This window comes from Neodiprion lecontei, chromosome 6, assembly GCF_021901455.1.
Source record: "Neodiprion lecontei isolate iyNeoLeco1 chromosome 6, iyNeoLeco1.1, whole genome shotgun sequence".
In the NCBI taxonomy this organism is placed as follows: Eukaryota; Metazoa; Arthropoda; class Insecta; order Hymenoptera; family Diprionidae; genus Neodiprion; species Neodiprion lecontei.
In genome coordinates this window covers 6900388-6924647 of record NC_060265.1, presented here as the reverse complement: position 1 = coordinate 6924647, position 24260 = coordinate 6900388, and the positions used below count along the sequence as shown (strand labels likewise).

General features: G+C 40.9%; 2 protein-coding genes across 6 annotated transcripts in view; one reads left to right on the top strand and one right to left on the bottom strand.

Moving 5' to 3' along the window:
- LOC107222657 (N-alpha-acetyltransferase 15, NatA auxiliary subunit) overlaps nucleotides 1-24260 on the top strand; it is a 42912-nt gene that overhangs the window by 4056 nt on the left and 14596 nt on the right. The window lies entirely within an intron of this gene.
- Nucleotides 410-23984, bottom strand: LOC107222800. 5 transcript variants are annotated; one of them, XM_046743004.1, is made up of 3 exons: nucleotides 19562-20090; nucleotides 4185-4268; nucleotides 410-4066 (listed from the first exon to the last, which is right to left on the bottom strand). In XM_046743004.1, the coding sequence occupies exons 1-3, from the start codon at nucleotides 19562-19564 to the stop codon at nucleotides 791-793; spliced, it is 3363 nt and encodes a 1120-aa protein (XP_046598960.1). In that variant the 5' UTR covers nucleotides 19565-20090; the 3' UTR covers nucleotides 410-790. The 5 variants fall into 5 exon arrangements, with proteins under 5 accessions (XP_046598960.1, XP_046598958.1, XP_046598961.1 ...); XM_046743002.1 differs by lacking the exon at nucleotides 19562-20090 and adding an exon at nucleotides 13193-13345; XM_046743005.1 differs by lacking the exons at nucleotides 4185-4268; nucleotides 19562-20090 and adding an exon at nucleotides 23844-23984.

Genomic DNA, 24260 nt, shown 5'->3' with positions numbered 1-24260 from the left:
GTACAAACTTTTTAGAAGGATCAGTTTAATTCTAATCCACAAATTGTATCGAAGAAATTATGGAACTCTGACAGAAATTTCTCGCAAGATATGTAGTTTGTGACTGGCATACAATATCGGAATTTTCTATATTTACTTACCACCAATCAGCTGTCGCAAACTCGAAATACATACAAAATGGACGAAGGATAGTTAACTGACACTGTAGAATCATATTTAATTGTTTGAAAAGTGAATATCTTCAACGTAGTTTTTAAAATTGATCTTATTCAATGGCGACATCGGAAATCGGATAATTTATCGCAGAGTGTAAAAGATTCGTTGAAAATTTCACATTCTATTGAATTCACGATATTCTTTGACAGCTTGAACTTTTTGACACGCATATCAATTAAACACCTGTACATCATTCAATTGTACACGTAAATTAAAAATTTCTTTAATCACAGATAACATACAAGATAGTACACAATAATAATGATAATAATTAATCGAATCACAATTTTAACAACTGATCGTATCCTGCGTGGTACGATTGTGATAAAACGTGCCACTAATATACCGGCGTAGAATAAAATAATAATAGCAATAGTAATTAACTTAATACTCAATATATACAAAAATAAATTATAATATAATCAGGATTGTTGTGCTGATACAGCAAATTGCGTACGTAATAGGCATACAAATGAGGCCCATACTTTTGTTCCTTCGATAATATCCGTGCAACATTTCTCATTCGTTTTATGGCATTTTGGGACTGCCTTCGGTCAGTACGATTTCGAAATTTTCAGCCCTCGGCGGGACCCCGACGACGACGTCTCACGAGCCTCGTCGCGGTGGGTTTCGAGTAAAAATATCCGCCGTTGGTAAGATCTTGCCTTTGGGATATCGCCTGTGGCGTAAGGAAATAAAAGTGTCCCCCATTGCCGGGTAACTGATAGGCAAAATACGAGCCACCTCTAGTCGCTTGATTCCGTTGCCCCTGTACAGGATTTATGAACTCGGCGTCCGGATTTATCGGCGGCCTGGGGTCTCGGTAGTTTACCGAAATATCATTGGCAAGCGATATCGGCGACGGAGTCGGATAGCGTCCACGATACGAAGACGTCTCCCGCTGATTGGATCCCTGGAGGTAATTACCGCCGTTTCGATTTCTGAACGGCGTTGAAATCTGCTCGCTTCGGAACTCTTGGAGCCGCTGCCTAGACGGTGCTACCGGTTTGTTAACGGGGATGAACTCGGCGTCCGGGTTTATCGGCGGCAACGGGTTTTTGTAATTCACCAGAGTGTCGCCCTCGAGGGAATACGGCCTCTGCGTCTGGTCGCCGTAGTGAACGCTGACCTTGGGTGGTGTCAAACTCTGCAGCTGATGAACCGCGGCACTGTTACCGTTACCGTTGTAAGGATTGTTCGCCACGTAGGTGTTGATGTCGTGGCCCACCGGACTCTCCGTCGTCGTTTCAGCCGCCGCCTCGACTCTGTACAAAGGTGTCGTGCTTTGAAGGACGTTTTCCGGCAACTTTTTACCGAATATCGTGAAGTACTGCTTGGTCACATCGTCCAGCAGCTGCTCATCCTGTTTCGTGTAATACGCGTGATGCGGATTCGGCGTCGTGTTTACCGACGGCCTCGCCGTCGCCGCTGAATACGACTGTCTGTGATTCGTCAGGTACGAGATCCCAGATGATTTCTGCACCGGCTGGACGTCGTAATCGTTGTAGTACTGGCCCCCAGCCGTCCTCGTCGGTTGTTGATACTCGTTATAGACTTGTCGTACATCCGGTGTCGGTACGTCGTCTATTTCTTGCTGCCTATAGCTCTGCTGTTGTCGCTGCTTCGTGTAACCGTTGGCCTCGTAGCTATACTGATAAATCGGACTCGATTTTACCTCCTGATCATCCCTGTAGTCCGCGTACTGTTCGTTACGGGTACTCTGGTAGTAGAATCGCGGCCTCTGCGTCGTGTAGTAAGGTTTGATGGTGGCCGTCGAGCCCCCCAACGACAGAGACTGATAGTACTTCGGTGAATTTTCCCGATCGCTAACAGACCCTCTAATTCGCTCGACGTTATACTTGGTCGTTGGTGCGGGATTCCGAACCACCGGCTCCGGGTCTATGAACTCGTTGTAACCTTGTCCCGTCTTAATTACCGGGTTGAGTTTCAGGTCTGCGAAGTCGTTCGACGTCTGCTGGGACGGTACCATCTCGACGCTGTAATACTGCTTCTTCGGTTGACGCCGCCTCGGTATCGGTTGGACGTCGTAGTAAGGTGAAGGTGTCGTCGTGGCGACCGCCGGCCCGTTCGTCTCCTCGTAGAAGTAATAAGCCGCGGGATTCTTCGCCGGTATATCAATCTTCGCCTTGACGTGAATCGGCGCTATATCATCCTCCGTACTCCTCGTCCGCTCCGACGGCAACGGTGTAGTCGCGTAATAGGCGAGCAGAGGCACCGCGGTGCTACTCACTATCGCTGACCATTGACCGCCCTGAGGCGGGCCCAAATCGACCAAATGGTTCTCGACCTCGGTCTGGACGTCGTAGTAGTCGCCGGTCGGAGTGGTGCTCGCTTTCTCCGGGACCGTGGTTGTCGTTTCGACGTACCGCGGGGTGTCGAACGGCGTCGAAGTCACCGGCGTGATTGGAACCCGGGTAAAGTTCCTGGACTTGAGCTTACCGACCGTCTTCGGGGTTCCTTGGTGGCTCTGGACTCTCGTAGTCGGCTTCGTACCGGTCGAGTACCTCGGTGTTGTTGTCGGGAATCGAGCCTTGTACAGTTTCGGGACCGTCTTACGTCGCGGCGTCGGAGCCGGCGGAGCGTACTTCGTCGTCTCCCGGATTCGTTCGGTTGTGGTCGTCGTCCTGGGGGTGGTGGTGGTTTCTTTCGCATAGAACCTGCCCTTGGTCGTCGGCTTCCGCTCGTCCTGTTCGGCGAAGAAGTTTGGCGGGGGAGGCAGGATTATGCCGGGAACAAGGGGACCAGGGGGTACCGCGGTCGCGTTGTCCTGCGGGTAGTAGAAGCTGTAGGGTGGCGGGTAGTATATCGACTGGTCTTCCTCGTCGTAGTCCGTCTGGTTGCTCGGCGGCGGGACGAATACCGCGCCGGCCGGAAGTGACTGGTAAAATGGCCCCAAAACCCCCTCGGAAGCGTTGCCGTAGAAGCCGGTGCTTACAGGCTCCGAGATGTTGGACGAGGTCGGATAAAACGGCGCCTCCCCCGGGTAGAAACCCTCCGGATAGTTGGCGTACTCCTCGTAGTCGGCGGTGTCGTTGACGACCGACACGGACCCGTTTGCCCGGATAATCTGAACGGGTCCCCCTTCAGTGAGCTGGACGGGAAAGGGCGGCGGCACTTTCGGATGCGGTGGTATTTTGACCTGCCGTTCTGGCGCCTTGTAATCATCGATGGGCGGCCAGTTGCCGGTGTTGCTTTCGGGCCTTTTTGCGTTGACGTTCGATACAGGAAATTTCCCACCCCTCAGGACGAGCAAATGATTCTCCGCGAGCCATATCTCCTCCTCTTCCAGTCCCCCCAAATTCTTGGCGGTGTCCTTCGGCACCTCGGGATTACCGAGGTAGCTTATGATCCCCGGCCTCTCGGGTGGCGTCTTGTATATCTCGTTCTGTATAAGTCCGTATTTCCCCTCCTTAACCTGCTGCGAAAGGGATTTCTTCTCTTCGTCGTCATCGGTTCGTCGCGTCGACGAAGACGTCTTTTCCTTTCCGTTTCCGGCCGACGACATCACCAGTCCGTCCTCGTCCCACCTCGTCGGCGGTGTTTCACGTTGATCCTTGGCCTCCGTCACTTTCGCGCTGTAATGCTTCACGTGCCCACCGATCAGTCTGTGGATAATCTTCTTGTCGCGCCTCGACGTCGTCGTTGTAACGTTTCTAACCGATTCTGATTCCGTCTTGGCATTCAATTTTTGACTAGTTTTCTCGTCGACGTTGACGCCTATCTCGAGGAACTTTTCGTCATCGTCGATAACCGATGATGCTACCGAGGCACATGCTGCCGCCACGATCACTACGACCACCATATTTCTCGCCGATAAGTGCAATGCCATCTGAAACAGAATAATATACGACAATTGTTAGAGGAATTTCCGTATGCACGTAATGAATGATAATTCACTCTGCAAGACCGTCGAGGTAGTTAGAAACACACGGTGATGGCTTGTATACCATGCTCGTTCGAAAATTATTAGGTATGCTAATATTTCGGTTGTGTAACCGCTGAGGTAGGCGCGCGGAATCAATTTTCGTGCTCTGAAAAAGAAAGAAAGTAAAGAAAATGAAATAAACAATGCTTGCTTAACGTTTATGCATAAACTGGGCGGAGAGGTGGGGGTACACGGTCTAGTCTCGTTTTGTTACTTCACTAATCGCAATACCTGTCTAACGCTGAACCGCGATACTTTCCACGCCACCGTTAATCGAGAGTAAATAGTTTCCTGTACATCGTACAGCTTTTCGCATACACTTTATTCGTGTGAAAAATGACGCCTGCAGTCGGATTATTTTCCAAGCCTAAAAATTTTTTCGACGCATAGACCTCTTCCTGATCGATTCCGCACGAGAATTTCATCGGCTATGAAATTGCAACGATCAACGGAATGCCGAGATACGCGACGGCGCCACGCCTTTCTCTGTGTACCTACACGTAATGTACAACACCAGATGCCTAGACACGCCGAGACTGGTGAACGGTCTCTCTGGTCTCCATTCGACGAACATTCGCGGGTCACTAGAGTGTCGACCGATTCGAGTTGTTATGACTCGAGAGTTCGTCGTGCAGAGAGCTTTGCGCCCTGGTTTAATGAGTTGATCATACATACACGTACCGACGCGACGTTGCGTCTTCCGGGTCACTGCATCGTCGCCTTTCCTGGACATTTCTCCCCCCTACTTCCCGCTTGGCATATAAAGAACTTGTCGTTAAAATTGTACATATTGAGGTAATTTGTCCGGAGTACTTTCTTCGCTGTATAATATTATACCCATGTATACACTAGGCGAACGGTCAGACGATCCTTGACACGCGGCGTCAGGATATCACCTCTTATAAAAGTGTCCATGGTACTCACGCGGTGTGTAATGCACCGTGTTTATGTGTACCCATACATCGGCCCCCTTTGGCCAGATTCAGTATGGTTCTTTCTCATGCTCGTTCCCACGAAGTTAAACTATAAACTTCCAAGGACGATGGAACGGGATTAGATCGACGGTAACGATTTCCGTCGCCAAAGTTGTACAACGCGTACATGTAGGTGTAACCTGCAGACGTCCTTATAATATAACCGTACGATTTCGTTCCTTTACGATTGAAGTTCGCCAGGAGCGAGGTTCAAAAGTTGACTCCGTCCCTCCATCGATTAACGAATCATTGGCCAATAAATTCCGCTCCAACAGAGAGGGTGTAATAAAAATGGAGAATCAGCTGCGAAAGATCCGAGTCCAAATCATTACACGCACCCGTCCGGTGTCTCCGCGAAACCTGATCCAAATTTACGTTTCTAAGCATACCGAATCCATACACGGATTAGCTGCTGTTTTGGGCGCCTGGCGGTCGAATGGCCTGTTACGACTTGGTTGTGGGAGCGATGAAAGCTGGAGGCAACAAATTTCAGAGATGTGTTGCGCAACGAGATCTCGAGGCTTGTGACTGACTGCTGTAAGGGGGGCCCCGCTGGCACAACAGGTGGCATTGTGTCCAAGAAAACCAACTTGTACTCCGGTGCGCAGCTTGCTCTGGTTGATATAAGTATATAAAACCGTACCCCGCAACCGTGCCATTGTTGTTCCGACGTTAAATGTGGATAAGTTTCGCCACTTGGAGAGCTCTCATTCATTACATTTATAGTCTCTCTCTTGCCTTTATAAGTGCTGCGTGCACCCGAGACCCGATGTTTAAACCACCTCTAGGCACGACCTTGCCCACGTATTTTTATACAGTTTTACAAAACTAATTTGTGCAGCCGCGCAAATTGCTTTGCTTTCACAAATGTATACGTATAAATTCAGTTTTAAACCGTAAACCGCAGTTCGAACCGCATTTAAACCACTCCCCGTTATTGGAAGCTCTGTTTCATTGAATTCGCTTAGAATTGCACAGGCGATGACCCGAATCTGCATTTCATAACTGATGTATGCGAGTTTTTACACGTTTCGATGAAAATAACTTTGTGCAGCAAGCTGCTCCAAGCCGTTCACACGTTCCATGCACTTTCTACGCGAACAGTTGCACCTATTATCAGACACGAATAATACCTTTGACTACGCCTATATCACGAATCGCTTCGGTTGTAACGCGATACGATTCCGCCGTGGAGTCCAAGTTGAGGCTTGATATGCCGAACAAATGCACTCGACTCTTGTCGTTGCTGCATACCTGTACAAGACAACAATTACATTATACCTTATAATACCTGCCGCATATATGCCCAGCCCTGAATCACTAGAGAGGAAGTTGTGTCTATTCAAGTGTACACAACGCGTATATACGTGCTGGTGTATAATAAGAAGTGGTTCGTTCTGAACGCGAGCTATAAAGCCGGCTAAAAGGTCGGCCCAAGTCTCGCGGTCGTATCTAAATCGTGAGAAATTTCGCGGCGAAAAAAAAAATTGCATTCCATTTTCGTTTCATTAAAAATTTATACGTGTAATGCATGAATACAATATGGTAATAATAATAATAACAACAACAATAATAATAATAATAACAGTAACGGTAACGCTAAATCAGCCATGAAGGTATCCCAGGAATCGATCAAATATATAGACATTAATTCTAATCTCGTCTTTAATTGGAAGTGATTCACTCGAGCATGTGTCACGATGACTGTAACACTCTTACAAAACACTTCAGGCGTTCAATTTGTTTGAATTCTTTGAAGAAGACTAATCGAGTGTGAGAAATGACGAAAAGATTGACAAGTTTGTTGACGATAAACCGTGATTTTTTTATCGATCAGATATCGCCGTTAAGTCAGAAAGGGCCGAGTCGTCGAAGCCTCGAAAGATCCCAACTTCCGGATATTACGATATGACGAGCGGATGACTTGACGAATCGAAATAAAGTGGGCGCTTGTATATAGAGCGAACCGTACAGCACAATGCGTATAGAAGGTATAATACGGTAGAGCAGCCGGGTATATTAGACACTTTTGCTCAACCTCTGGGCCCAGCAGCGAGTTATTTAATTTAGTTTACGCTTTCAGCTACTTTCCTTCTCGTTTCGCGTCGTGCTCACTGAACAGCATTAATTTCTTACCGTCGTTAATAACCAAGCCACTATAGAGACGAAGCGCCGTTGTTTTACTCTATAAAGCCTACCGAATTATCCATCCACCATTACACGTTATGGGTTACATTATATACACTCGTCGCAAATTTTGCAACATCGAGTATCAGGCTACATACAGTTCGGAAACACGTGAGGCGAGGAGCGATTTCGAAGCAGCGAAAAAGCCCGCAGTCTCGTGCCTTTTTACTTTTTTCGTTTCTTCCATTGCTCGAGAATGTCGCGTGTCGTGTAATGCGACTTGCACAATTTTTAGCGGCCTTGAATTAACGATTGATAATCGATAGACCGCGCGCTCTCTTACAACTGTAAATCGGTAAACCCGGATCCGTGCGGATCAAACCTTGTCGATCGTTAGCGCGTGCATGTCGGCCTGGTGGGATAATAACACTCCTGAATGTCTTGTAATTTGAGTGGAAAAAAAGTATTGCAATAAAATACGAAGACGAAAGAAGGAGGAGAAAAAGAAAAATACACCCGACACCGAGAGAACAATATAATATAACGCTGCGAGCGTGGCGGCATCGCGGCACGCGCAAAACCACGTCGACGTTTCTGCACGTCGTTATACTTGCGACGTACTTCAAACGTCGTTAAAACACCGTCGTCTCACGGTTACATAAAAATCATTCCGTGTTTTTACTTATTTGCCCCGCCGATCGTTGCTTCCTCACGTGATAGGTATACAAGGAGTTAATTAAATCCACCGCAAGTACGAATTAGAGACGGGAATTGCATCGGTATTATTCTGCATTCCGTTCCGCAATCCAAGGGTCTCTGCGTCATGGACGTACGTAAAAACCATCAAGAAGCGAAAATATATTTATAACGAATTAATTTACTTTTAATCTTAGGAGCGTGTACTTGTGTCGATTATCAACTTGCTGTTCTTATATTCGCCGCGTTTCGTCTGCTCCAATTATTATACTTATTGTTGTCCATACGTAGGTATGTATTAAGATTTTAACTCCGTGCAAAGGTTTCGTTCGATATGCAGGGTTCAAGGAGCAGGTTGAACGCGTTTACTTTCATTCCTCGACCGATATGTAGGATACAGAGTCTCCGATATGACGTCAGTATAGCCTGCACCCCGTGCCCACACCGTCAAACGTAACGAGGTCTTATCGCCACTGATATATATGTGTATATATATATTATAGACGTGCGACTTCGGCATGAATGACATTCGTTCGTCGCTTCATTGTGCCTCGTGGCTTTGTGGGAAATCATTTGTGACTTTAAGTGTACGCTAATACAGCTGTTCCCTGTTTAAGATCGATAGATCAGCGCTGAAGAAAACCGTGTGAATATTACGAGCGCGGCACTTTGGCCTGCGTGTAAGTAGAGATGCCGTAATTTTAAGGATCTTTCAGCACCGACGGAAACGAAATGACACGAAGATGTGTGTAGTCGAGCGGTGAGGTGAAAATTAAAATTACAGGAAGTCGACGAAATCGTTCAAACCTTTGTCTGACATGTGTGACACATGTGCGAATTTGAATTTGAGATTATTCGTACACTCGGTGTAACGAAGTTACTCCTTATGCTGTAAATTTGATCAGGAAACTCGATTCGAACCGACTTACAAATCACCTCCGAGTATTAACGCGTTTCGTTTTTGAAATCTCGCGCCTCGATCTAGTTCTCGAGATTTATAATTCGACAGGGAGTGTCGGTGTTTGAATATAAGCGGCTTGTTGCCTACACAACGAATATGCTAATCCCACAAATATTTATCACACGTGTCCAGATATAGTTTGTATCGAATTCCGAACTATCAGAGATTTCGTTTCTGATATTTTCATCGTAATGTAATATCCTTTTTCATCGCGATATAAAATAATTTAAAAAAACGGTTAACCATATAACAATTGTAGTAACCGATCACGCTTTGTTCGTGCGTGCGTGTAAAAAAAAGAGCAGAAACGATTGAAGACATAAAAAAAAAAAAAAAAAAAGAAAAGAAATCCCATTCGGATGGCAATCATCTTCGTACATTTTTTCAGCCGGATTCCTCCAAGTTCATTGCGCTCGGTTACATGCACACTGAGGCGTAAATATGTATAACATACGCATCTCGGTGTTCGTCATTGTTGCGTTGTAAAAATTCCCGAGTCCAGCATATACGTACATACATACATATATACATATATGCATAAATCTCGTTCCACAGCGTTTGGATCAGCGAGACTTTTGATCCCGGCCCCATGACACGTAACAATTTCAACGTGGCGTATAAATTCCCCCCTCGCCTCGGGATATTTTGGCAAAACCAGTCTGACTTCATATTGTGCGGTCGGGCCGGATCAGCGAGTGAAATATGCGACTCCTGCATCAATCGTATCATGATCTTAGTCACGATATTCACGAGTATTGAATCGTTGGATCAGAAACGGTACCTGCACCGTTAAAAATTTCCGTATGGAACTTTCTACACTGTATTTAAAACTTTTGGAATTCACTATACGTTTACTGTTTATTCAATTTACTCAATTTACAAATACAACAAATTTACTACACAATATAGTAAATTCAAATTACTTTTTTTCTGTATTTTTCTTATAAAGTTTAGTAAAATCAAAAATTTTCATTGTTAATTTAAGACAAATACATGATGCATAGAAATTTCCATCCCTGCACCGAATTTATAAATTTTTAACCTGATTTCGTATATTGACAACTAAAGTAGTAAAATCGCAATCATTTTTAACAGTGTGCAGCTCGTAATAGTAAGAATAATTCCTTATCGCGTTGCGAAGTTCTAATAAAAATGTTAATTAATGCGCGGGAAATTACGCAAAGGCGGAATCGGTTTTCAAGTCTGCGATATCCGGATCGCCCGACGGAAAAGGAGAAGCCTCTGAAGAGATGAGAGATGATCGCAGCGCAGCCTCCAGCCGAGAGAAGATCACCTTGGCATTGACCGGGTTGCTTCTCGACCGCTTGCATAATACGCTCGTCTCCGGTAAAGTCGGCTCTTCCTTTCTCTCTCTCTCTACCTCATTTTATCTCTTTCTGACTCGTTTGCCTGCTCCTCGACTTCGTAGCTGCTGCAGAGTCACGAATCCGCCTTGTACGGTATATAGATACGAGCAATTCCACGCCAAACCGACCTACGTTTGACAGTTGCCATCGACGATTTAAAATTTTTTTTAAATATCGTGTAGAGTGTACGAAAAAAAATCATCATTCGCTGAGTTTTAGATTTGTTCGTCCACGGGTTCGATTTTTACTGCTCCCAGAAACACAAAACACAATTTTTTAACGAATAGCCGTAATCGATAGGCTTTGAATTTTTCTCATCACTTGCTTGTTGAAAAACGAAACTTTTGAAAACAAAGTGGAAGCGGGTAAGTTTTCTGTTTAGAAGCTACAAGCGAAACGAGTAATTAATAATTGAGGTAAATCAAATTGAATATAAATAAAAATAAATACAAATTTATGTTAGGGATATTGATAAAAAAAAATCGTGTTTTTGTGTTTTTGGCAGCGATAAAAATCAAACCCATGGTTGAAAAACTGTAAAAGTCGCAATCAGTGAAAGATGATTTTTTTTGTACGGTCTACACCATACTTAAAACGACGTTGAGGGTCAGACGTAGGTCGGTTCGGGGTGGAATGCCTCATATACACACATATGTACACGTATATAACGTATGTATAATACAAAAATTATTATCCACCTGCACTCGCGTCCCACCCGATGTTTATGCAGTTTATACTTATACCTACAGGGTAGATATTATTTAAACGATATTGCGTACAGAATATGATATTAACAACTTTCGCAGTGAGACCGCGATGCAGGAATCTTGCAGGCACGCACTTCACTTCACTTCGTCTGTATTACAAGTAACAGCACAGTGTCATTATAACATATTATAGTACGCCCTAAACTCCCACGACAATATAAACTCTTGCAAACTTTCGAAATTTGTTGTTTATGAAAACTGCATCTTGAATATATACAATGCAACGCGTAAGGTTTATACCTATACACATGTATACAACTATAACGCACTCCTCTTCTTAATTGTACATGAGCCTAATGATGCACCGCTGCCGCAGGTGCAATTATAACTCGATTTTATTATACCCTGTGCCGCAAAAACGTTAAATTCATCCATACACGGTGTTTCATTATAGGTTTTATGGAATCACATTTTGCCGGTGTTTTTTGCCCGAGTAAAACATAACTACTTGCAAGTTCTTTTTTGTTTTCAACATACGCAGAAATCAAAGAGGTTTGTGCAGAGTCAATAATCAATACAATATCGTTTGTTTTATTACGAGGTGGTTGCACATTGCGTATTCGTAAGCTAAGAAAAATCTCTTTGAGACAATGATATGAGAATTACAGAATTGAGCTTATATATCGCTTCTTCGGTTCAAAACACTATTTAAATTATTAAAAATCTAATAGATTCGTTCGATTTCGTTCCACAATGGGTAATTTTGTTAAGGAGATCACACTCTCTGCAATACCACCAATATTATTTTTTTTTATCACACTGTGTTATCGATAAATATTCAATTTTTTAAGATTTCATTGACGTTGATATATTGAATTAAGAAAAAAAAAAAAAAAAAACAAAAGAAAAAAGAAACTGTCGTGTCAAATTTACTGTTAATCAAGAAACAAAAATAAGTCCGTTGCAGTGAATTTGTGGAAAATAATTTTTTCGAAAGAATAATCCGCCATAGAGTAAAAACGAACGAATTTGATAGATAATTAATAATTTTAAAACGATTTGAAATTAAAAAAATCTACGTCCGAGTTTTGTTTTACAATTTTTATACTATTTTTTCTCGAATTTGACAAGAAAATTTTCGCAACTTACGAATGTACAGTAAATTTGACTCACCCATATCCTCCATAAACACGAAACTTGAGACACGTGGCGGAAACTTGTTTCCACGCTACAAACATACTAGATCTGAGATTTTTGCCGACTAGAGACGCGTTCAAATAATAATTCACAACTTCCAAGGCTTCCGCGTGTGTACGGTAAGTGTATACATGAGTACACATAGTGTAATATACTCCAAATGGTATAAACACGCGCCTGATTCTTCCGCTCTGACACAAAGTCCTCGAGGTTCATCATTTTGGCTTTTTAGATACGCGGCGATATACAACATAATTCTATAATGCGGCATTTTTTTTATTTTTCCTCCATCTGGTTGATATTTAAAAAAATTGCACAACAATTTTTTCACGAGTTCTTGAATTAATCCAGTGGGAAATAATATTGCGAATCAATCAAGCAACGCAGCGATTATAACAGCGCGTAAAAATCAATCAATCGCCATGCTGATTTCTCATCCGTGAATGAAATACTTATCAACCCTGATTAATACACTGCACTTGACGCTTGTAGCAGAATTATCGCTCAAGTTACCGTATAAAAGTGTTTTTGCTTATTGCTCCTTTTAGTTGTTGCCCCCTCCTGAGTTTCGCTGATTTTTTTTCTTAAATGATCTCTCAGTTTTTACGACCCTTTTTTCATTGCAAGAATCAGCTGACCGGATCATTGCAACAATCATGGGCCCAGGACAAGGCTAGAACCGTATAGTAAAAGGATATTCGGTGATTTTTAATCGCGGTATTTGATGCTACAAGAAATTTTAGCGAAACGTGCAGAAAGATTTTATTATACCTGTAATTACGGGCGTGAGTAAAAGTGTAGGATGATTGAAAAAACTAGAGGCATGATGAAAATTCATTTTGAAAATTTACAAATTCTGGCTTTCTGTACTTTAAACTTTCTACATTTTGACTCTTCTAAATTTTCAAATTCTATTTAAAATTCGTACGTTGTACCCCGTCTGCTTTCTGATATTCGCTACATTTTTAGCCCCACTCACATTTGCTCAACTTTGTGATTACCAATTTTTCTTCTGATATTGTCCTTTTCACACGGTAAAAAATCTCCACCTCGCTGTTCGTCGAATTAACGCCACGGTGTCTAATGACGCTGTACAAGCAGAAACTTGTGCGTGCCACGGTGCATTTGCAACTCGTCATCGTCAGCCTCGTTTCCATGCGTTGTAAGTTGTGTCAAGTAATTAGCATTAGTCAGGTTTGTTCACCCTGTCTAGGAGTAAAAAAAAAAAAAAAGAAGTTTTTCAAAGGAAGGGAGAAAGAAAAAACGGTATAAAATCTAGTTCGCGCATTCGTTCCTGAAGTTGAACAGTAAAAACGCGATTATCGGTACGAATACGTTGTTATTTATATACATTTAAGATTGATTTCTTTATCGACACGCAATGTCATGCATGACGCGTAGATCCGATTCTCTCGCTCGACGACCGCCCTCAAGAAAGTATAAAAAAAATTAATCAATAAAATAACGATTAAGACAGCTCTTGCGGCTAATTACTTGACCGAAAAACCTTTCCAAGAAATCGTGAATACAGCAGCGGCTTCACCTCGACGAGTATAATAAAACAAAAATTATTTCACTATATTTTTCATTCATTTTTCAAGTCGCCTTCTATTCTATTATCACAGATATATAAATGCACGCTTATATGACATCGGACAAGCAGCATTGCCTTGCGAAACAACGAAATGGCAATAAAAATATCTATGTCCACACACGCACGTGTATTCCTTGCATACGAAAAGGATAAACGTTTTATACGGAGCTGACGGCGTAGACGACGGGACAACGAAAAATTCGCCCTTGGAATTTTGGTCGGTTCGGCCGGCTTTTGCTGGACCAAATATCACCAGATGCCCAACGCTCGGGAAGATTGAGCAAGAACTATTCTATACCGGCGTACATGTGCGATGTTGGTGTGTTTTGCGTGTGTACGCCGGCTTAACCGCACTCGAGAGACCAAACTCGAGGTCCGGTTTGACCTTCGCGCTACAATTAATATCTCTTTGCTAATTCTGCATGGCCTGGAAAGTCGCCATCGACAATGCGCACCCCTGACCTTCGGCGTAGGCCGCTGGTAAAGAATGAAGAATGGAAAACGAACAAATAAATACAACTGACTTTACGAATTTCACGTGACATTCTTATCACAGCATGATTACGGTGGTTGGTTGACCGAAGATGCGTACTTTTTATCGATTTCATTATGTATTCGTTGAATAATTGCATTTGGCGGATACCAAGATGAGATTTAAAATACAAAAGTCGAAAATATCTGTATTGATGGCGAAAGCTTGGATTTCAAATCGTTTAATTGTTTTTTAAAATCTAAAAAATTCCTTCGATTTCACTCTACGATGGCTTGTTTTGTTCAGAAGACTGCTTCTTACAAAGTCATTGAAGCCGATCTTTTTTTTTTTTTTTCTTCTTCCCTACCAGTGGTCAACTTAAATATTAGCATTTGCTGAGCATAAATATTTGACTATGCTAAGTGATAAAAATAAACTGTTCCGGTGGATTCGTATAAAATATAATCTTCTAAATAGTATAAGCTATCGCAGAGGAAAATCACACGAAGCTACTGACTTTTCAACCATTCTCTAGTGATTTGAAACGAAGCAGCGATATTCTGAGTTTTGGTTTTGCATTACAAGAAAAATCAATTTTTTTTCTCTGCGTATAACGCAAAGAAACAAAGTAATCAGATCGTATTTCTTCTCTTGCGTAAAAAAACAAACAAATGATCGCGGATGTTATAAGTATAAGCAATCGAATTTCACTGAGTTCGCAACATATAGATATACCTCGGCATGATTGACGTCATATTACTACAGTTTTCAACCAGTTGTATTTGTGTCAATTCGCGTTTAATCGATGAAAAAGAAAAAATGTGATCCACTTATTTTTGGTTTCTCTCCTCAATACCGCGTTTACCATTTTTCTCATGCAAAGACCACAATACCAGTATTTTTTATTTCAGTATTGTGAAAGAGATCGTTTTAGCTTACGAACTATCTTAAAATTAATAAAATCTATCGTTCTTTGGCCAGTTATAATCCTCCTTAAATTTGCATGGATTGTAAATTCAAGCTTGTGTATTTGTAGCAAGTATTTCGTATTCCAGCTGCGAGGAAAAACTCTTCGAATGGACTGATATTTAGTTTAGAGACAATGTTCGACCCATTTTTTATTTTTTTTTTTTTTGTTTCGACAACGTATCACGTACGGTTTATTTCATTACACGATTTGGTGACTCGACACGCTTGTTGCAGCATGTGCGGATATTTCGCGTGCATAATTCGCGCAGTTTGCAGTTTAGGTTGGTAGCTTTTATGCATGTAACGGTCAAGAGATCGGACGTGAGATTTTTGCTAAACATAAAATAACAAAATTCTTGCGGTAGGTAGCTGGCACAAGTATTTCTCCGGGCGATCGAGGAGTCGTGTGTGTCGCTGTAAACTGAATAATTAATTTCTACATTTATTGTATACAAACTTGCATGCACGGCGAACGAAGTCTGACTCTAATCACGTAGATACTATAAACTTAAACGTCGTTAAATTACATGATGCAGATATTCGCGATAACTTCAGACCGATTACTGTAAATATATATGCGAAGGATTCTCGTAAAATAGAAATAAATTTTTATTCCTTCACTATAATATATAGCTACGTATGGAAAATAACCCGGTGCATTGGCGCCATTGAATGTTCGTGTCTCGAATGGGGTTTTTTTCTTTCTTTCTTTTTTTTTTTGTTTAATATTTCTTTTTTCTTTTCTTCGTCTTCTTAAGTGTTGTAATTAAATTCACACGTACGGACGAGCCGTCATTAATACTCGTCGAGGATTTTTTTAAAACGAGGTAAATAGACAGACATGTGTGTACAGCAGCATGTATGCACATCAACGATCCTCGAGGGCTCTGAGAATGTGCTGATCACGGAATAATAACAAATCGCAAAACCCGCGCTATGCAATTTGTGCATTTTTCAACCGTAGTTGCATTTTCCTTTCATTCTTTTTTTTTTGCTTCTTCTCCTTTCTTCAATAACGAGACAATTTTTCACGACGAAACTGAGCCTGGGTCAAGTTCCAGATACTCAACGCCGAAATTATTCGGTGGTATACACGGTGGCTAACTGTAAATCACTGTAGAATAGAAAAAAAAAAAGTACGCGGCGTCGTCTCTCGAAAGAAACGCTCTGATTCCAGCTTCAAATATGGCGAGGTTAAAACACGTAGATATATACATTATATCTATATATATATATATACACACTTGTACAATAAATAAATACTGCAAGTTCACGCTCACCGCTCGATCGGTGTTATACATTACATGTACCTGAAGCGATTCTCCTTAGTCGCGGTCGCTTCTGAATCGCTAATGAGGAAAATATGCAACTGATTCATGGTCAACGTCGTAGTTGATTTATACCTCAAGACACTTCGTTTTTTTTTTCTTCTTACTTTAAATTTTTTCTTCTTTGCCTTGTTCTATTTTTTTTTTTTATTGCAATATCAACGACGCAGATAATCGAGATACGATACGAAAGTTTGAGACTTTCCGGAACTTATATCGACCACTGTTCATCAGCGAAACGTCATTCAAATTAGACAGAAATCAGGTAACGACCACTTCTCGGTAAAACGACTACGTTTCAGAAGTCAGTGCAACGGTTATACAGAATTTACACGTAATTGCCATAAAAAGAATTCTCCGTCATAAGAACAGAGGCACGATTGATGAAATAAGTTTGTTGAGAATATTTAATTTTGCATATAATTGAAACGTGCATTCCGCAAAGAAAAGGGGAAAAGAGAACAGCAAAAGAAAAAGTAAAACTCAAATATTACCCATCGAATTACCATTAATTTATTTATAAATTACCAGCAGTATATATTACAAAATTTACCAGTTATCCTTAACGAACTCTGTACTGCAGAGTGATAATTAATTTTGTTCCGGAATAATTGAATCCAAGTTGTGTAACGTAGTGCCTGCAGTAAAATTTTCTCGATCAAAAATCGATCAATCATACAGGTATATATATATATAATTTTAATAAAATCGGAAGGTTTCCGGTTCGCATACGATCCTTCCAATACACGCCGAGTGCTCGGATGAATGGGCCTCTTTGTATCCAGGTCTGCCAATGAGATACCTTCTCTACGCACGGCTTGCCGACGAAATAATTTATTAGCGTTATAAGATCTACGGACGAACAACGTTTGTCTTCGGAGGTGATATCATTGATCGCCTTTATATACATCAGAAGAACCTATCGCGTCTGACTTGATTGCATTTTTCATATATAATTATAATATTATAATTATTTTCCATCGTTTTGTCTTATTACAGAGTCGGACAATTTGACGACGGTGATGCCATGCCCTTGTTTACAAAATTATGTTTCTCTCGCGGATCATGAAATTTGCGTCGACAGCGCGCAACGGTCAATTTTTTTTTTTCACCCGACTGAATTTGCGCAGGCTGCATTCACAGATCATGACATGTACTTACTACGACTCATTTTACTTTTCTTTTCCATATCCGCAACGCTTTTGCATCATGATTTATTATTCAATTTTCACTTGGGTTTGTCTTTCTTCTTCCTTTTATTTATTTATTTATTTTTTTTTCATTCAATTTTTTTTTTTTTTTATTACGGCCACGTCACTTTCCACGTTATTATACCTGGCATACAATCACGTCGTGCGCTTACAGTGCACAAATCTTGCAGAAATTGTAAGGTATCATTCTTCCCCGCGAGTCTTGCAAAATTATTCTTCTATATACACTACTGCAATACATTTCTGAATGAAATTGCCACCGCGGAGTCCGAGAGGATTTACATCGCTCTGTATAAATAAGTCGATTTTACGATCGAAAATGAAAAAAATTCCGGACTATCGTGCAACGCGACGCAGATCCATGGGCTTCGCTGTGATTCTGTTTGCAGTGTGATTTTGTTATCTTTCTTTTTTTTTACTTACGAACACATAAAAACACTCGTTTCCTGCAGCGATAAAAATGTACAAAATGAGACTGACGACTCTTACGTCGTTGTTATCCGCTTTTGCACAACGATCATTTCGCCTTTTGTATATATATATATATATATATACGCGCACACAAATCATGGGAGTTTTTAATGCTCGCGACAAAGAGCTCAGGACAACAATTCGATCTTGTCTCCTCAACAATTCAGGCTTACTAATCTGATAATTACACCATTCGGAATTTCACACGTTTCGTCGTACGATCATAGACATTGTACGTATGTACACATGTAATTTCGCTCTTTCCATGCATGGATCTTCGCTTACAAAATCCTCGTTCTCCACTTCAGCAATATATTACAGAACAGTTCGGTCCCATCCCTACAACGATTGTTCAATTCGGTTAGTTGAAATACAACGACGGAGGCCTTGCCGAAAAATTTACAACTATTTTCCTGATTCGTATTTCCTCCCTTATACGTGTATGTATCGTATGTAGGTATGTACAGAATTATAATATTGCCGATCCGCAATCTGTATCCTCCACCGTACATGCATACGTTATATGGGTGTAATAATATCATAGGTAGCGTGATCGTATCGGCACCATCGTGCACATAACGCAATGTTAATAACTAACGTCACATATCATCATTTTCCTTTTATATTATCTACCGCGGGCAAAGCAGTGCAATACGTATTATTATCGTACATAGACCGTCAAATACATGCACATCATTGATATGTACGAGTGAAAGTTTGTGTTGAGTACCGCCGGTGATACAGTTCAAGAATCCACGAGTCTCGCTGTAAATGTCTATATAACATTTGAATTTCAGTTCACTTTATTAATGATATAACAAATGTGCAAATTGCGTAGAGTTGCTTTTCAAAGTACACGAGCCGGATATCCGCCGATAAAGTGTGCCAATTGAAATTCGTACAAAAAAAGTCGAGAATATTTTTTTTTTTCTCAAGTCGTCGACCATTAGGACCAAAAGGTTCCTCAGGAAATTCTCTACACGCTGCGAGTGATCGGCTGTGCAGTCTTTCATACTTTTACATCCACCTCGTTTCCGTAACAACTCGCGTAATGACAGACCGCGCGTGGTTTCGATCTTCCTTGTTATTGTTAACTAGTTAATATCGCCAATTTGCTATTAGACTCGAAGCCTATCCGTAGAAGATCAACGTTCACCGCATTATGGGCAATAAAAAGAATTGAAACGAGCCAGAGACAAGTATGCAACATATATACTATATATATATATATATATATATGCGAGGGAATGAAATATATATATATATTTTTTCAATTTTTGTTATTACTTTTTATTCAATATATTCAATATATTCTAGTTCATTACCATGAGGGCCGTGTTTTTTGTCCGTTGATATCCGTTGCGTTTTGTATGTATATATACATATGCATATATACGTGGTTTTATTTATTTACTTCTTCATTCGATGGGTATATCTTTACCCCTCCCTCCTCAGTTCGACTAATATTTTCAATATATATATCACCCGCGCACTTTTTTCCACACTATCAAATGATCGGAAATATAATTTGATGAATAAAAAAATATTTATATAAAATCATTTATAAGAATGCGGTATTTTGTTATTACATCGACGCGATAACAACGGATTTATAGAGGACGATCCAGAGCTGCGAGACGTATAACGAAACTATACTGAATTTGACTGACTGACTGAGTGACTTTCAAGTTTAATATGCGAGAGAGGAGGATCGGGAATAACACGAGATGCAGGAAGAAGGCTTGCAGCGGTATCGAGAAACACCAGCAGCAGCGTTAGCGACGAAACGAACGCGGAATTTCTACGTACGTCGGTTACCGGTCGCGGACCGAGTTTGACTGGTGGTACTGGTTTGGCTCTGGCTGCTGATCGTTGCCGCGAAACCCTCCTCGAGGTTACTTCGTTATTGCCGGGAGCAGAGGCCGCGGAATCCACGGGGCTTTTCCCTATCGTATCCTAATAACCCCCGCCCCGGGTAAAAATCCACGGATGTGAAAACTTCGTGACGCGTCACCGTGTTTCACACTGTGTAGATATTCAAATCGTGCGCATCGTTTTATCCACCTTCTTGTAGCGATTGTCATCCGCGTTATTCTTAAATGCGGGAGGTGAATTTTTTTTGTCGATAAATCTGAGATATCCGGGGCAAAATATGTACGTTGTATGTTTGCGATGTGTTTTTGATTAAGTTTAAATTTTTTTTTTTTTTTTTATATATACAACTGGTAATTATTCGAGAAACTTGCGGGATTAAGTATCGAGCATTTCTGTTGATACTTTCATTCTTCTATGACAAGTTTCAATTAATTTTATGTACGAAGCGTTCGGTAGAATCGTTACGTGTTACTACGGTCGTTGAATCAAACGATGTTACGGAAATTTATTTATTTATTTATTTCTTCATCACGTGTACAGTTGTAACTATTACGTGTGATAATTTATTCTAGAAATTGTTTTTTTTTTTTTTTCATCATTGACAAGACGCAAACACTTTCGAAAAAATATGTACTGTATAATTGTGAAGACTTTTGCCGTAAAAAGATAACATTACAATAACGTAACAACAACGTTAATAATGAACCTACTGAAATGACGTGATTTGGAAAACATTCGGTTCATGTAGTTTATCCTATAGAGCCGACGCGGCTTGCAAACGATTGCTCAGAGCTAATAAACAAACAAGTAATTAAATTTTCGTCTTGTTTCTACATACACTCGACGCATCCTTATAAGAAGAAATTAAAAACTAAATATCCACCTACGATTAAAACGATTATGCAGTTCGGTGTTATACATATTTTTTTATACACATTATATACAAGCGTAAAGCGTGCCGTGAGATATTTGTAAATTTAAACACATCTTAAAAAAAACTAACGACGCAGTTTTAGATCGATCGATCGATGGACGAAATTACGATCGATTTGAAATTATAGCTAGAAATAACGAAAATTCTGTGTATAAATACCTATATGTATGAGACTCGGGCATATGTATAGTTGTTTCACACTGCCGGTAATATCTCTATATAGAAACTGAGCTTAAATTACTCCCGGCAGTATCGTCTTTCAACACGTTCGCACATATACTCGTACTTATAACACATTGCACTGACAATGAAATGCTCATAAATTAATCCCCCCACACATCTATCCTTTTATAAATATTCAAGGAGTACGAAGTTTTTTGTTGATTTTTTTTTTTTTATGCTGTTTAGCATTATTCGGCGCACGGCGTATTATTATACTGGATATTAACTAATTTCCACGGTTTTGTGAATCCCAAACTATAATTGGCCCGTGCTCTTGAGTCTTGATCCCCTGCACGCAGGCCGTAAAACAACGCGATATTAAATCGCACTTTCTATCCTTGCAGCATGTGGATATATTGTACATTATACATAATCGCGGAGGTTAGATGCAGATAATTGCTGCAGCAACGCACAGTTTCGTATAATACGTAAAAACGGACATCTCCCGGGGGATGATGATGATGATGATGATGATGATCCGTGAATATTAATCTATGTCATCCCATATCTGAAAAACACGCTTTGCTTGCAACTAGGCATTCGTAGCGTGTAATAATAATTACCGAATCAGCCGCGTCGTTTTTCCCTTTAAAACGAAGGTTGCAACGCGATGAGCAATAAATTGTTGCAATTTTTATCGCACTTTGAAAGATTTGCGACTCGACCTGGCGCCGGCATCATGGAATCCTGGAGTCAAAAACCGCAAACCGCATTCATAATTTTTTCCCGCGGGAATTCGCGTCCATATACGATCATCTATCCGATGTATCGAGACGCACACATCACGATGCAGCTTCCAAACTAGTCATTGAATAAACCACGAACGCGGCATCGCTCAAACGATACGCGATGTTTCACTACATGACGTCAATGATGACCAACGAATGTAATTCGCGGAAGAATCCGAGATATGTCTGATGCTATTATAACAACGTCTAGGATTCTGCACCGATGTGATCATATACGTACATTTTTACCGATACAATCGCATGCCGGTTCCTCATGTCGATCGTCTGAATCATATCGCAAGGTCACGACCCTCCAGTCGCCGGCCTTTTCACACTTTTCTTTGGAAATTACGTAGGCATTTCACACGGGATTAATTATTCGCCCATACATGGCTTGAAATCAAATTCATATTCTTACCTGTGATTCACATTTTATACTCCTCGGAATCCCCCCACTACCGATATGGGAACCAGAACTAGAAATTTTTATATTTGAAGCATCGATCATCGCTGTTGTATATGGTAGAAGTATCAAGTTCAGACGATTCATATTTTATTGTTGTTGTTGTTGTTGTTGTTGTTATTATTATTCACACACTTATTCTATTATACATTTATACAGAGGTGATATTCGCACTCGAGTGTTTTTTTCTTTTCTTTTTTTTTTGTTTGCGCGGGAAAGCAGACGCTTTCTTATTTGTACAAATACATATATAATTCATCAGACCTAGGAGATATCTGAAGACCTCTCTGTGCACTCGGGTCGGCCAATTGTAGTTTCAGACGACGTGAAACTTTTCCTCAACAGTACAGATATAAGCAAAAGTTCACAATATCATACCTACACTTTATATAGTTCCAGGTGTGTGGAAAATAATTAAAATAAGTGTAAAATACTGAGTGAGAGAGAGATTGGGGGGGGGGGGGGGGGGGGATCAACGCGTCGTTGCGTCGTAAAGGTATAAGGGTACCATGGCAATTCCATGGGAATTAGGCCGCAAGTTAATTTCAAGATCACGGTAGATCACGTCAGGTTGGTTTCAAGCCTATTGCGACGCATTGTGATGCTTGCATTTGTATTTAGATGAATTAACGGCGTATATAGCCGCCTCATTAGTCCCTCTGCGCGGCGTTATAGCCGTTGTACCAAACTGTAGGAATCACCTTCTACATATCCGCACCTGCAGTGTTCTATGTACGAACGAACGAGCGCTTATTACGCATTTTCTCAAACTTTTCTTTCATTCCTATTTAGTGCACCGAGTATATGCATAGTAGGTATAACGCGTCATGCCTTGTAGACTTCATAAACCCTTTTATACAGTGTAGAAGTATAACTTTGTTCACTCACTCATTATCGTAATATTATACCTTGGCTCGTGAAACTGATTTACGATCAAGCTGGATAAAGGGAAAATTTAACGTTCAGGCAAGGGTCGTATATTGAAATGAATCGGAATCGATGAAATATTTTCGAATCGCGTCAAACGATGGATTTTCAAATTTTCTATTTTATACAAAAAATTTGTGTTCGGCCTGTTGTCTCATTTATACAAGCATAAATCCGTTAACTTATTTTGGGTAAAATATTACCTCAGGATTTAGAATTTTCTTAAATATTTCGAAGTTGACGAAAAAAATGCCTCTGGTTATTGACTACTTGTGAATTTTTTGTTGACTATCTTTTTCGGTGCGGGAAAATTTAATCAGTTATATTATACGAATACTAATCCGATAAAACTAATTATGCATACGTATCGGCAATAAAACACCCGAAGCATGTAAATTAACCGAAATGTACCTATTTCTTTTTCTTTTTTAAACAGTATATAAAATTCGGCAACTTACCAATGATTATGCGACCATATTAACCTTCTCCGCAGGATAAATTACGAGTGAACAGGATCTGGAAGAAAAACCTTGAATGTAGTGAAATTTTTTTGTATTTTAACCAAGATCGTATACAATGGTAATTTATCGTATGTCTTTCGGTATCGCGTTCGCGATTCTCACTAAACAGACGGATTGGATTCTGGATGACAACGATTTTGCATGGAAGTCAGGTAATCAGGTGGGCAGATTCCTCCTCTCCCCCCCCCCCCCCCTCGCCCCGCATATCATTACTATACGATGCACATGCCCCGTAAATATCGCAAACGCGAAAGAGAGAGAGAGAGAGAAAGAGAGAAGTATAAAAGGTGATGCGCAAATACCGCGATGCTCCTTCAGCTCCTGCAAATGATGATCTGCATATAATTCCTTGGG